The sequence below is a fragment of the Rhamphochromis longiceps genome, linkage group LG1, assembly GCF_057381845.1.
Source record: "Rhamphochromis longiceps isolate RC_006_pf linkage group LG1, R_longiceps_female_GT1.1, whole genome shotgun sequence".
NCBI lineage: Eukaryota > Metazoa > Chordata > Actinopteri > Cichliformes > Cichlidae > Rhamphochromis > Rhamphochromis longiceps.
The window spans coordinates 13327321-13343126 of NC_140557.1; the positions used below are offsets into that span (position 1 = coordinate 13327321).

At 39.8% G+C, this 15806-nt stretch overlaps 2 protein-coding genes across 2 annotated transcripts in view; both read right to left on the bottom strand.

Annotated features, from left to right (window-relative positions):
• The window catches only part of LOC146678412 (transmembrane protein 266-like), a 51214-nt gene extending 44147 nt beyond the window's left edge, over positions 1-7067 (bottom strand). Inside the window, exons 1-2 of the mRNA XM_085388215.1 lie at positions 6296-7067; positions 5400-5537 (exon numbers count right to left, since the gene is read on the bottom strand). Coding sequence (XP_085244341.1) covers positions 5400-5413 — 14 coding nt within the window. The 5' untranslated portion in view covers positions 5414-5537; positions 6296-7067. The remainder of the gene's footprint in view (positions 1-5399; positions 5538-6295) is intronic.
• A 1618-nt stretch (positions 7068-8685) lies between these two features.
• fbxo22 (F-box protein 22) lies at positions 8686-15363 on the bottom strand. Its single transcript, XM_085388322.1, has 7 exons — positions 15173-15363; positions 14776-14908; positions 13691-13778; positions 11683-11775; positions 10467-10619; positions 10214-10379; positions 8686-9835 (listed from the first exon to the last, which is right to left on the bottom strand). The coding sequence occupies exons 1-7, from the start codon at positions 15301-15303 to the stop codon at positions 9442-9444; spliced, it is 1158 nt and encodes a 385-aa protein (XP_085244448.1). The 5' UTR covers positions 15304-15363; the 3' UTR covers positions 8686-9441.
• Positions 15364-15806: the final 443 nt, after the last annotated feature.

Below are 15806 nucleotides of genomic sequence, written 5' to 3' on the forward strand. Positions count from 1 at the left end.
ACCGTAGTGTGTAGGTCTGATAGTTGTTTTCTCCACTCTTTTCCTGCAAACAACATCTCATCCATACCACCTCTCATCCACAGTACAGCAGCAGGTTTGGCTGTTTTCCCAAACAATCAGGACCATACACATAACTACTCATGACAGACACAAGCTGTCCAGAGCCTAGCAGCCCATGTGTCTGGTGCTCTGCCTGGCTGGCAGTCAAGATATCAGGAAAAGGTGCTGACCCAGGCTATGGATTTCCACAATGTTCAGCAATTTTCCTATCTAAGGGAAAGGGCTTTATCGTGAATTTTAAGATTTTTTTTGAGAAATCTTTTCATCTTAGTTTTTCCTGCTTCACTTTGTGAAACTTAAAACCTTCCTGTGCATGTCATCTATTATAGTGTATGCCCATTTTATTATATTTATCTGGACTGGAAGAGTGAAAAAGTGGACCAATTAAGTTTACATCATAGACTTTAACAGCTTTAATAATTACACATATTACATAAAGAATTTATTTATCTCCTTGCGTAAAATGTCGCTTTGCTGCAGCTTTATTATAATTGTTTAATATTAAAGATGGTAATGTCTTCAGTGTATTAACATGAAATCCAATGAACCCGAAAACCTAAAAGGCAAATATACCTCTGTTTCTATCCAAGTGCAAAAAATAAAAAAAATTCTGCTGTCTTTAATACAAATACTGACCTTTCCAGATAACCATGACGCTCTTATCTAACAGAAAGGGGCAAATGCAAAATTCTGAAATTATTTCATGGAAAGACTAACACGACTGCAAACTGCAGAAGAGTACCCACAGGAAAGGAGTGATATTCAGGGGAGCAGGTCTCCCTGAGGGTGGCAGATAAAATTAAATAGTGGATTGTGGTGTTGTGGGCCAGGTATGAAAGGTCGTTGTGTGACAAAAGCTGCTCAAGGGATTTCACTGAGCAAAACATAAGGTCATGTTAAGTAACTGTGGGCCGGCGGCACCGAAGAGTGTTGTTCCTCAAACATGTGAAAGCGTCTCACTCATGAGCCTCAGTTTGCTCATTAGCAAATGTTAGCATTTTATTACACCAAACTAAGATGCCATGTTAGCATTGTGAGCATATAATAACATACAGAAGTCAGCATTTAGCTCAAAGCATAAACTGAAGCGCTAATGCAGCTGTAGATAAATTGCTCTTGTTGAAATATCTTTGTCCCGTTCCTCAAGAGCTTCCCTTCCATAAAAGTTTTGAAAAATAAACAGATAAATAGACTCAATTCGATTTATAGAAGATGGGACACCTCTGGGCTTGAGGGACTTTGGGGTTTCTCTGCAAAAAAAAAAAGCTTTAAAATGTATGGAAGCCTACACTTAGAATCAATTTGACTTTAAACTCGCTTCATAATTGCATTTACTTTTTTGCAACTTCAATAAATCATAAAGTCCAACTACAAACTCTGAATTATAAGAAATACAATCTACTCTGTTCTGAAAAACCACCACTACATTAGCAGTGATAAAGTGTTGTGGTGTTATTGGATTCGACATGTGCACAGGTAGTATGTAGTACGGAGAAAAATGTTGCCATAAAAATGGGAATTTGTGAAATATATGTCCAACATTGCTGTGCTTTACTGTGTTGATATACAGTGTAAACATACGCATCTATCAGTAAAATGAAACATAAAAACTGTAAGCCATCATTTCAGCGCAAACATTACATCAAGCACAGGTGCTACGCTGCCTATCACCTCCCCTCCAAAGGCCCAGTGGCAGCTTTGCAAATACACAGTCTGGGGGTGTAGAGAAAATATATAAACATCCAGGTGCATTTTATACAGAACCACACTCCACTCAGTTTATGGCCTCGGTGGACTACAAGATCAACACACACATGTTAGACTGGGTTGTTTGAGGCCAACGCCTGAGGATCTAAAATACTCCCAAACTTGGCCAGAACACTGAAGAAAAAGCAGATGTTCACTGCTCTCACCAGCTGCTGTGGAGAACTTTGGAGAAGCTGGGCATCATTGTGTATTAGTGTTACAGACTCATCATCTCACATGAGTCTGGAACAGCCAGCTGTAGAGTATTTCACAAGTTATATCCTGTAGTAAGACACAATACTTGAACCATATATATGTCTACATAAAATATATTCCATACTAAATACAACACAATATAGTCTTTTGCTTCCAAGACAGCAAAAGTCTAATGATGATTTTTAATGTTGACCCACAGACAAAGTAATATGCATAAGGAAAAAGAAAGACAGAATTTATGATTCTGGCATCATTCAAGCCTTTCCAAAACAACAATGCCAACAGCCACCAGTCATTTCAAAGCAGCAACTTTGCTAACAAATCTTGGTGTTTAACAAAACGTCGAGCTTGTAGTACCTGTCACTTCTGCAGAATTTACAAACTGCCTTGGGTAATTTCCTAGAAAACCCAATTCAACTTCCAGAAAAACTTGCATAATTTCATGCCAGTGGATATTAATGAAGTCTGCCAGGCACATTAGCTCATTAATAATATTGCAGATTAACCTATGATGAATTGGAAGACTGCACAATGGACTGTTCTGGCCCTGCTGTGACCAGTCTCTTATCTGACCTTTACAGATACAAGCAGCAGAAGACACGGGAGACACAGAGACCCTTGTGGGGCAGGACTAAGACAGCAGATGTCTCCCTCATAATGGAGAGGTCCATGGACCTTTTTACACTGTGTCAGTATCCAATAATAGATTATTTTAATTTCTACAGACACTTGAAGGAAAATTGGTCTTGAAAGCTTTAAAGGCTGGAAACACGGAGTTCTGTAGACTCGTAAAGCTGATTTTAACAGTGGTTTCTTCTCCACTGCCAAACGTAAGAGAAATCATAGGAGTGCATTTGAGGTGTCGCCTGTACATGAAGTATAGCTAAAACAGAAGAAACACTTGTGTCTTTTTATTGTGTTGTATTTAAATTGCAAGGGGTGAACTATATTTACAGGAACAATTAATGCACCATGTGAATGGAGATTCCATGACCCAGATTTGTTATTGTGCATAGGTGCATATAACATCAGTATAGTAGAATGAAGGGATTATAAGGTCAAAGGCAGTGTTTCTTCCAATAGCCCAGAAAGATATGATGAGCATATAAACTCCCACCCTCCAAACTAAAAAAGAAAAACTGTACAGCCTCTCCAACCTCCCACTAGCACTGCATTAACATCAGTGTAAACAGCAATGGGGTGAGAAAGATGAATGGTCCCGTCGAGCTTCAAGGAACCCTCAAAGTTCCAAAAGGGAAAATCTAAACTAAAATGTAGTTTACTGTATAAATTATTTCCACAAAGTGAGACTCTGTGAACATGAGCACATCTTTCTCTAAAGCTTCAGTCAAGCTACAAACCTCGAGCATTGTTAGGTGAGAAAATATGGAACTGCAGCAAAAATAAAGCTGTGGTGGAAAGTAAGTAACTAGATTACACTTTTAGCTTCAATTCAAGGGGCGTAAGAACGAAATACAGCAAGTCTTTAGAAATTATGGAACTTTTAGTACATTTATGTACATATTTGTTAGACAAACTAACATAATTTTAATATTTAGGATTGTTTCTACACTCGGATTAAGAGAGAGTTAATGACCGCCTGAGGAAAGAACACATGGACACCACCAGATCTCCTCCATTAGGATGACGCAGCCACCTTCAGTTGCTGCTTGTTTGTGGGTCTTTCTGCTCTCTGCTTTGTATTTAATAACGAAAAAGCTACTTTCTTGGGTTGAGATCAGGTGACTGACTTTGCCATTAAAGAATAGCCCATTTCTTTGCCTTAAGAAACCCTTGAGTTGCTTTTGCAGTATCCTTTGGGTCATTATATAGCTGCACTGCAAAGTGGCATCCCATCAGTCCAATCAAGCCTAATTTGTCTGAATCTGAGCAGAGAGTATAGCCTATACACTTCAGAATTCATCCTGTTCCTTCTATCCTAAGTCATAACATCAGTAAACAATAGTGACCCTGATCCACTGGCAGCCATACAAGCCTATGCTATAACATTGCCTCCACCATATGTGACAGATGATGTGGTATGCTCTGGATCATGAGCTGTCTCTCTCCTTCTCCGTGCTTTTCTCGGTGTAAGTTTTTGGTTTTTATCGGGTTTACTTTTTTATATATGAATTTGTGTATTTTATAATTATTGCTTGCTTTAAATTTCGCTTTAACTTAAACCAAATTGTTATGAAGCTGAAAAGATGTGCTAATGTAGAATCAGCCTTGCAAATTTGCCTGAAACATAAATGTAAATAAATCCGGTGACATCTCATCCTTAAAAACCAAGATGAGGTGGTGAATAGTGCACAAGTGGCTGGATGTTAAGAGCAATAAAAATATTAAATTTTTTTCGTTCTGCCTATAACATACTGCGTAATCATTAGTTTCGAGTGCAAATGTGGGCCACAGTCATCTGTTTTAGGATGCGTTTCACCTTAAACACAACATGAGACAGCACTGCTACTGAGAGCTGCTGAGCTGTGCTTCATATGGGACCATCAGCAGAACCGGTTCTCTCAAAAAAGCGCAAATGTAGCAAAGCTTTGGAGCTATTCATCTAGGTCAAGAGAATAAATGCAGTTGGTTACAATGAAACAAATTACAGAGTCATACTACCAGCAGAATCATGAAGTGACACAGAATAATGATTTTCAGCATTCTCCCATATCTCTTACTTTGCCTTCACACATTCAAAACATACACACAGGCTACAGCATGTTCCCTCAGTAATGCATCAGCTGTTCTTAGTACACAGGTTGAAGAGGGAATATTAAAAAGGGAAAGCTTGGAGAAAACTGGGGGTGGAGATGTATGCTGAAAGAATTGTGGTCATTTGTAATGGTCACGGGGCACAATAAAGAATATAGCGGATGTTGCTCCACAGAAGATATTAACATAGTGACCTGCGTTTAAGGTTGTAGAACAGACGCTCTACAGTCAGCATTGTGCAGGTGTGTTTGCATGAATCTGCATTTCAGCATGTGCCTGTGCATTCAGAGTGAGGAGGGTCAGAGATACCTCAACGGGCGCAGTGTCTGAATGAATAAAGATCATTATTGTAGAAATGGAGATGGAAAACCGGGAAATGGCAAAAGAGGAAATCTAAAATAAAATAAAAATGGGCACACTGGGAAAATAAGAAGAAAAAGGAAGAGTGATTAAAAAAAAGTCTTATGTCCAGCTGACACAGTGTAGCGTTTATGTGATTATTTTTCTGTCATTTAATGACACTTTGATTGGGGGTTTTTCTAAGACAGGAAATGTGTAGGAGTTCAGTTTTTTGGTATACCAGTTTGCAAATTTAACAGATAATGAGGAAAAAATTTTAAAAAATCAATCAGTGGTCAAAATTGTGTGTACGCTGTACTTACTCAGAATTAGCCATGATCCTGGGTGATGGAGGAGATAGAGATGTGGTGGAGGTTGTCAAAAGGTTTCCACTCACTTCTGTCTGTTTTAGTGCTGCAGGTCAACTTCCCACCTGAGAGATGCTGCTTTCATGCTGAACCCTGAGAAGAATACATTCATTACAGTACAGTACATAAAGTATACAAGTATCCTTTTTAACAACTTATGGATATAAGTGTAAATGTAGGTAAAATCAGCCACACCTCAAATTTCGAAATTGTGCACGCACACTGTTAAACACTCTAATAATGCCAGTTTTAACACTGTCACAATTTTAGTGCACTAATTTATTTACCGTTTACTTACTCTAAATTGTCGTCTTTCTTTAATGCCTTGGAAAAATTTGAAATTTGGCAGCTTGCTTCCAACACATAACTCGTGGCCAACACATTTTATTATAGTGATCTGACATTTGATAGTGTATCAAACTGGCTTTCCAAATTAAGCTTCTTCACAACATAGTGATAAATATCTGTTGTGCAAGCCCTGCAAGTTTTCAAAAGTGGCAATCAGATTATAATATTTACAAATATTAATAATCTGAAGTCTACATTTTGTGCGGTTATTTAAACAAAAAGACTAGCAGAATCTCAAAAGAATACACAGTAAAACTTGTGCAAAAGTAAACTTTTGCTCAGTCATAAAGCTTTTATCTTCTCTTCTCTCTCAAATATTTAGCACTCCAACAGAGTTGGAAGCATGTCAGACTTCCCACGCTCCATCAGAGTAATAATAGCACCTGATATAAACCTGCACTGATTCACTTGCTGTCATGAGAGAAACTAAATGACAGTTGTGTGTGCAACTACTAACAGATCCACTCTGCACTTACATGAATTATGTGGCACAAAGGACCTACCTGTGTGAGATTTACATTGTTGACGGGTAATTGTGCCTCCCGCTGCCCCCTTGCTGATAGAAATGTCTCTCTCGGCGGTGATCAATGTAAGTGAAGCAGCAGCAGGCTCGCACGGTGTGTAGGCTGCAGCTATCCTTAGCACTTTTGCATTGGACGAGCACCACCACCGCCGCCGTTGCTGCTGCTGCTGCTTCCGCTGCTCGGATTTCAGTGCAAAACCAAAGAGGGGCTGAAGCTCAAATGCAAGAAGCATCGTCACTCGGCAAGATCATATTAGCTGTAATTGTTATCAGAGCGGTGAAATAACGGCCCTTTAAGTGCAGCCTCCTCCTCGCTGAGATTGATGAGGCTTGATCCAGATCCAGATCCAGGTTCCGCTCCCCAGCCGAGGGTTTCCCCGGCGAGCGCAGCGGGGAACCCTGCGAGGGGAGCTGTCCAGGTGCTGAAGCGAGCCCCGATGAAGCCTCGGGTCTCTAACGACCCCCTTCCACAGCTGCAGCCGGGCAACGCGAAGCGAATTTCATCCAAAGGCCACCAAAACATTGACGTTTTTGTTCCGTAGACTGACAGTAGCCAGCGAATCGTGTGACATTTGCATCGCTCCGGTCACGACATAGCAGTCTAAAAATGTTGGCCGTGGGGTGGATGTGTGTGTGCGCGCGCGTGCGTGTGTATGTATGTATGTGTGAGAGAAAAAGAAAGCCTGAGAGTAATTTTTCTCAATTCCCGAATGAGGCCAATTTAAGAGCGGATTATCGCCACAGATGATTTTATTAGCTTTACGCCTGGTTGGTCGTCCCTCTCCGTGTCATGAGCGTTTTTTATGGTTTCCCAAAATAAAGATACTATGGGAATATAAATTGCCTTTACAGCAATTGGCTTAACCGTTTGTCATTCATCGGGATTAGCCAGTCGATGGTTAAAGCGCACATCAATCAGACTGAAGCGTCTCTTCCTTTATTTAAACACGCCTGGACGTGGGCTGCTGGAGATGTTATAGGCTGAGGTGCAATTTCAGGGTGTGCGCAAAAAACGAAAACCGGTGATCTAAATTAACTGTAGTTATCCTGTAGTTACAACCGAAGACGGATGCTTAGCACCCAGTGGGCTCAAAGGCTGTCTTTCAAAGATTCACAGTGCGTTCAAAAATAGTGGGTTTAAGAAAACAAGATAACAGATATTTATATTGTTTTTGGGTGTAATTTATTGAGATGAGCAAAAGAGATATGATTTGGCACATTTAGAAAAGAACTTCAACACCAAAACAAGTTTGTTCATTAAGCCATTTAGATTCAGTTTAATTTCTTCTCCAAAAACGATTAAAGATGGGGAAAAATGAACAAAAAGAGAAACACATCAACTAAGCTGCAAATAGTCTTTCAAAAAGTAAAAAATAATGTACATTTCTTGAAAACATCCACTTTTTGCTACAATCATTGCAGTTTTTACAGAAAACGTAAGCCATTTTTCAACATACAACTACCTGACAAACACAGTATAACTTGGAAATTGCACCTTTATCTCAGTTTTTTTTTTTTTTTTCAAAGCAACCAGAGAATGTATTAAAAGACAGGGCCATCTGAGGAAAAAGCCAAGATGTGTATAACATTACAGCGTCCTAAAGTATTGTACAATTCTGACAGCTTTTCACATTTCTTCAATTATTTCCAACCATCAACACCTGCTTTATAAAGTCAGAAAGTGCAGGAGAGCCAATACTAAAAGTAAGTAGGTGTCACTTGCACACCCAACAGGGCAGCTATTTGGTCCCATTCTCTAGGAGCTTAGTTAGCTGATGTGACTTTAAGCCCAACAGTTGGGAGCAGGTAGTGGCAGATGTAACTTAGCGTGGGTGGGTGGGGGGGAGACAAACTGTATTTTCTGGACCCAATTCAATAATTGTGAATCCTATCAGTATGAACTTGTAGGCTACAGTGGCGTGTACATTATCCATTGGTAAGACAGATGTGTAAAACCTTGGCTGGATGTTTTGAGGAAGGCCCAGAGTCATCACATGAATTAAAAGTGCATTTGCAGAATCATGAATATTAAAGTGCCCCAATTATACCCCAAGTTTTTTTGTTTGTTTGTCTTTTTATGTATATAATGGTTTTCAAAGTTACCGGGAGTTACACGTTCCCATAGAAAACACTCCTACTGAACTTCCTGAAACTTCTCCTTTGCAGGCCAGGCTTTCTTCAGTGACTTATCTATCACTATGGAGCACAGTGACACAGTACCAGCCTGGCTGTCTGACCCAGCTAAGCTAACCATGAGCAAAGTGCACCAAATGATCCAATGATGGCTACAAATCCCAATAAGATTAAATCCTTTCCATATTTTTTCTGGTTGTGCTGCCATATAACAAAAGTGAATATGAAAGTGTGATGCAAACAGAGCCCATCAAGTAAAGTAGGAATTCTCAAAGTAATTTTCAGCTAGTCGTACTGCACTGCTAAAATACTGATGCTATAGCAGCAATTTAAAAAAAAAAAAGAAAAAGAAAAAAAAAAGCATTTACATAAGCAAGTTACAGAAAACAGATGTGTTGTGATTTCAGTTATTTACATATAAAATGATCATTCACAAAGAATGTCAGAACCTCTTCATAATGTGGCTAATACTTTATGTTGCTCTGTGTGTACTAAGCACGCCCTCACGTTCATAGTGCCATCTGACCAATCAGGACCATCTGGGATTTTCCTAACAAACTATTAAAGATATGAGGTAAGAAACAGTTCTGCAGCACTTCATAGTGCATGTGAGCTAATTCCTTCAGATACAAAGTAAACATTGCAGTTCCTAAGTGAGCATAATAGGGGCCCTTTTTCTTGCATTTTATTATATGTGCTATATCACATTCTTCCGAGTTTGTATTGTTATGTCTGAACTGTATGAATGCACTGGTTTTAATATAAAGCCTGGGTTTCCACACAGTCTCCAAGGGATACTATGCCACATGCTGCCATTACACTGAGGGTTAAAAAGATTACTGTTCGTCTTTATGAGTAGAAATAGTGACAGCGATATTCTTCTATGCTGTACCGTTACTCTGTACACAATGTTTGTTGCTCTCGACTGCTGTTACAAACAAAAGCATGACGTGTCATCTTTCATCCTGTGTGTTGACTGCTGCTGCGGGACATTCAGCCTAGATGGACCAGGGTCATGACAGTAGTGTACTCGTGCTGCAGGTTGTCCGTGTCAGTGTCACACAGTGTGTAGTCATCTTTTATGATTCGGTCGCAGCCAATCTCGCCGTTTCCAAACAGCCCAAAGAGCGGGGTGTTGGGGAACACCTTGCGGAAAGCATCTGCCTCGACATTGCTCTGGTTGTTGTAGTAGTTCTGCCCTCTCCCCACGCAGGCAAACATAAATCCCAGGGTGTTTTTCTCTGGAATTTTGGCTGCCTTTAGTCGTCGGATTGTGGCTTCAGCCGCTTTTGCGCTGATGACGTCTTCCTCCAACAGCACAGACGCCCCCTGAACTTTAGGCCCACTCAGGGCCAGGCCTATCACACCATATGAACCCTGGCTACAGCTACAGAGTGAGAGATCATGGAATGTGTGAGTATTGTAGAGTGCATACTGAAAAGGCTATTCATAATTTACCTCAGACACTACCAGTTAATTATCAAAATCAATTACATCCTATTGGTAGTGAGATAAAGGAGATACCCAATGGAGAAATATAGATGTCAAACTTCTGTTTTGAACAGCTAATATTTACCCTGTAGCAGTAGATCGTGATTGTTGTCTCTGAGTGGGGGCAGTCAATTATACTCTTGTATTTTTCCATATACAGACTGAAATACCATTTGATAAACTACCACAGGATCAGACCAAAAATATTTGCAGGAAATCCACTACTACATTTACCCCATAAAATATCTAGTTTACACTCGGGAAATTAACTCACCAGTATCTGGAAGGAGCGAAGGCATTCTCTACCAGGCCTCCAGCAATCAGAGCTTTGGTCTTCGAAAGCGGCTCTAGTATCTGGTTAAGGAAGCGTGCGCCTCCTGGTTTATATGCCTCATAGAAGAAAATCAGTATCACACGTAGCTCTGGGTTGTCAACTAGTCCTGGAAAGAAATAACAAAACAAAACATTAAAGATTTTATTGAAGTTTATATTATTGAATAACTAACAAGCAGGTAGTCGATGCTTACCTGCTTCTTTAAGGGCTGTCGGGGAGATGGTTCTCTTACAAAAGTGAAAAGGCTGGATCTGGACACCCTCAATAGCTGGAAGCATGATTGCAAAGCCAGCTCCCCCATCTTGGTACTCCTGGGGAGGGTTGCTGCAAGAGCCGCTGGGTGTCACTGTACAGAGAGCCAATCATGAAGCACCATAAAAGTATACGTTTTTATGCATGTTTTAATGGATTATTTGTTAACCAGCATCAGCAGCATTGTTTATCCTTATACTTAGTTATAGATGTACTGAAAACTCAAATGTTTAAAAAAGAAAAAAAATATTGAGCAGAGGTATGACACAAGAGGAAACCAGTGGTGACCTACTAATGAAGGAAACAACCCTTAAAGCTTTACAGTTTTTGACAATTGATATTACCATCAATAGAACCAAAGAAGAAATTAACTAAAGCCACCTCAAGGAAATTCTCTTTCATTTTTCATTTGAAGTGAGAAGTTCACCAAATGTATCTAAAGTTTCAAAGAGTCACCATCTAGTGGCTATGAGAGGAACTGCAGCTGGTAGTGGATTCAGCACTGAACTGGGTGTGTGCTACAGGGGTGAGAACAGTTTTAAACATAGAACCAATGTTTAAGTGTTACTACACAAACTCTCAGCCTTATCTGATTAAAGATCTAATTTAGTTGAATTAGCTGGGCGTGTTGACCCTGTGGTGACCTTAGGCTACTATATCACAAAATGCGAGTGTTATCACAAACGGCTGAGGCTTCCATTAAACCTGATAGACGATGGGAGCCTGATAAGCCATCATCTTGAGGAAAGAGAACATGGCTGATGGAGTGTCACTTCTGCAGAGGGTTGTGATTATATAGAGAAATGGGGAGCACAGCATCAGGCAGACTAGGCAATCTATCAGCGAGAGAGGCACAGAGATGCAAGCCACCAGTGGTACTTTCTAACTAGGCAGCAGTGGTGGGGATTAATGCGAGTCCTCCCTGCTGATATATGAAGTATTCTCCTTGAATATGCTTGAAAAGTGGTTAGCTTTCATATTTAGAGCATGGTAGTATATTAACCAAAAGCCACATTTGTATCATGATAGCTTTGAAACTCATTAAAAATAATAGTGTTTTATATCAAATCACATGATTTATTTTGGTTTGAGGGGGAAATTTTATTTTCTTCCTCATAAATGAAGAAATATGAGAGACAGAAATAAGGAACACTTACAGACTATTCCTGGTGTAGCAACGCCCATGACATCACAGCCTCTGGGGAAGAGCTCGTTCAGTTCTGCGTCGAGACTGTTGCGACTCTTTTTTGCTTCAGTGGGGAAAAAAACATGTTAATGAGAAGAAAGGCCACACAAGTGTACTACTGTGGAAACACTTTACGTTGTGATTAATACCATTAGGGCAGCATGTGATATATGTCCATTTTGTTTTATAGCATGACGATTCCAAACATACAGTCTGAATGACAAAGCATTAGCCATAGCAACAAAGTGGACTAAGAGTCTCCATGTCCCCAACTGCTCTGCTGCAGGGCTCTTTGCCCACCTTGTTGTTCAAAACTTTTGGGGATCTGGGTTTTGGTTTTGGAATTTTCTTTCACTCTATTTACACTGTACAGACTTTACTTATTCTTTTAAAAGCAACTGAAGACATTTTTTATTTATACAGATAAGATTTTGACTCGCTGGTTTATGTTTTATTCTATTATGCTTTATATTGTTTTTGATATGGCTTTTTATTTTTTGTACTTCATCGTAAACAAGTCCTGACTTGTGTCCAGTTTGTTTGACACCGCTGAAATTGCTCCTTAATAGTACACAGATTATAAACTGACTAGTCTATTAATATTATTTAGAATATCCCATCATAAAATGAATTTTTGATTTGACTAAATAATAAACAATACGAAAACACTACGGATGCCATATAAGTGACACATCATATACTATCATTTACAGGAGTGTGCACGGAGCCTGAGGAAAAAAGCCTTGGTTAACAAAGATAAGTAAGCATCAAAATAGTTTTTTCGAAGATCCAGTCACACAGCACACATTTTTCCCCTAGTGACCACCACCTGCTAATGAAAAATGTGTATTCCCCAACCAGTTGCAAGTAGTTATGGGAGACTGCTAGCAGTCGCTAAAAAAACAAAAAAAACAAATCAAGTCTTTAAAGCCTTGTTCATGGCGGCCCAGAGACCAGTCAGTCAGTGACCCCCTCCTGATAACCAGCAGTCACCAGTGAAATAATGTATTCCACAACTAGTTGGTGAATGGTTGCTGAAAGTTCTTGACACTCGCTATCATAAAATTGGCCACAAAGAAGTTAATAGCTCTGCTCCAAAAACCTTGTTGTAATTGTTCTGGTGACTAGCAGGTTACTGTAGTCGCAGTAGTAGTAGTTTGCATAGAAGACGAAGACTTGTCTGTCAGAATTTCCAAAATACTTACCAGGCAGTAGTGAAACTGTAACACAAACCATAAAAAGAAATGCTTTTCTCTGTTAAAGTCACCATTTTCATTGGTTTCAGGGGTAATGCACAACTTCCATGCAAACTAGGGCAATCACAACAAGGTTTGTGGTGCAATTTCACCCAGTGAGTGCAAGCAATCACACGCCAACCTGTTGTGGAATACACAGTTTTTCCCTATGGACGGGAAAGGTTGCCATTGGCATCAAGCGATCTCTAGGCCTGTGTGACTAATGGGAGAGGAGACAGAAGATAGTGGACCTAAATCCATAAAAGAACTGTAATTAAGTTATCTAAGATGCTTTGAACAGCTTCATTTGAGAAACTGGGCAGGTTTTTCACCTTTCAAAAACTGTTCAGGGTGCAACAGTTTTAAAGTTTTCTAGAATTCAAATAACAATGTTCTCTGTATGCTCTCTTCAAACAAACGCTTCTAAAAAACATGTGCAACGTTGTCTATATGGATAGAATAGGTGCACCTCAAATATCATTTCAAGGAAGTATGGCAGGTAATTAAAGATACCAAACAAACACTAGCCTGCAAATGTTTATACAAACAGACTTACTGTTACAAAATGACACTAAAATAAGCTCTTATTAGAAGTACTTATTTATAGAATATGTTGTAAAGACACTTCTGCTTTCCTAGAGGATTATGCATTTGCACCTTGCAGTTAAGTCAATAATAATGTATGAGAGAGTTGTGCCTTAAGGGAAGTATACAGTTTACAAAAGAAATATATTTTGTACCAACCTTTGTTCTGTTTGTAGCAAAAGGCTCCTCCATTGAGGATCTCAGAGTCTGCCATTACCAGAACTGTTTTAGGCAGCAGGTATACTTTCTGTAAAATTATTTGAATTAGAGTTTTTAGAAAAAAAAACAGTTCCTGATCATACCCTCCTGAGAACCAAACAATAAAGTCTCTTTTAGCTTAACTTTTTTTTGTGTGATATCCTGCCTCTTTGGAGCTAAAAGAGGTTACACAAGCACATGAGATATCATTGGAAAGGCCACGATGTCCTCTATTCAGTACATCAGGACATAGTAGGGTAGTTCAAATAAGTCAAAAGATATAGACCAAAAACAACCCTCCATTACAGAGAACATAAGTGAATAGGCTGGGTCTCAGGAGGATATGTATAACACAAAGTTCATATCATAGCAATCTTAGTAGCATAAAGGCTACATATCTTTTGAGATTCTCCACTTCAACTTGAAATCTTTAATACTGCTTGCACGTGCGCATTTGTGATGCTCTTTGGATTTTCTCCATTGTGTCAAAAATGCAACCCTATAACTTAAATTCTATGTTGGGGTTGAGGATGAAGTTGTAAGTAGCCAAATCTATCAGGTAAGGTGACCACAGTTCAGATTGTTTGGAGCAAATGTTCTCCCTGAGACACCTCTGGACGTTACAGAGAAATTCTCTGAGGTATGCATAATAAGGAAGGTTCCTGGCTTGATGCAACACCTTTTTGCTTGAAGACAGCAGGGTGTTCCAGGGAGGACAGCAGGTTGGTGCCTGCTTATAGCAGGAGATCTAGCTCGCACCAATGTGACAAGAAAGGAGGGGGTGGGGTCAGTTTGATACAGATGTTAATGTACGGCCTTTATACAAGTGTGAGGCCCATGGTGAACTCTCGGGAAGTGTTTGAAATAAAGCTGAACAAATTTTTTGCGCGATGGATAGCTTACTCAAGGAGTGGGTAGCATATAGGGTACTGGTATGCTGTTTTAAAACTATTAACCAAGAGCTGTCTACTCACATTTATCTTTAACGTTTTCATTTAGTGTCACTAATTATTTAAATACCATTCTATGAGAGTTTTAAAGTTTACCTCCACTTCTTCGGCTAAGATGCTATTGAGGGCATGGGACTCCGTGCTGGGATGTCCAGAGGCCGACACCCAGGTCAGCTGTTGCTGAGTCCTAAGCACTCTGCGAGCACAGTTTCTCCAGAGTCTGCACACACTGAAACGGTAAAAGATAAACTCTGTCTCACTTGCTGACCAGGTACAATCGCTTAGTTAAAAAAAAGAAAGAAAGACTCAGCTCGTCTTTATATCCAGGCAGAGTAGCTGAAAGCAAGCCCTTGATTAGAGTCCAACAGACAATAACAACCGCTAGGCTAGCTGCTGCTTTAGCTCTTCCGTAAGTTTTTGCGTCGGAGTTTCACTTCTATCGGCGGCCATTAGCGTTAGCTCACAGTGATGCGTACAAAGATCAACCACCTACCTCGCGAGCTGGAGAAGCGATTTGGTTGGTATGAACGTAAGAATCCTCTCAACCACTTCCGCAACATTGCTGAGTACGTACTCTGCCTTAGAATCCGGAAAAAAATCAACAAAATCTGAGTTCTCGCTCATGTTTCGCTCTGTAGTAGTCGTGAGACTCACGACACAGACTCCAACTACGAACTTCGACCCCTGCACTCCCACCGCTGTAGAGGGATAGCCTGTTTATTGGCGCCTCCCTGCGGCGAGGAGGAACTATAGCAGTTAAGGCACCCCTACAGGCATGTGAAAATCTTTCACTTTGATCCAACACATAATCAAACCTTAAATAATTGGATGATAAAGATGATTTAATTTATTTTTATTAAAGGTACAATTCGGGCATTTTCATCTCTAGACCCATATGCCTTTGGATGAGAGCTGTAACAACAAGTTTAGGGAGGTCCAGTTGCCTTTTTCCCCCCCAAGCTAGAAAAGTTTAATCTTGTGTTTGCCTTTGCATGTTGAGATGGCATCAAGAAAACTTTTTTTTTTTTTTTTTTTAAACACTACTATGCAAATTTCTTGAGTAACCCTTTATTTCTTTAAATTTTGCTAGGAAAATGAGAAACAGCCTGAACTCTTGTATGTAAACT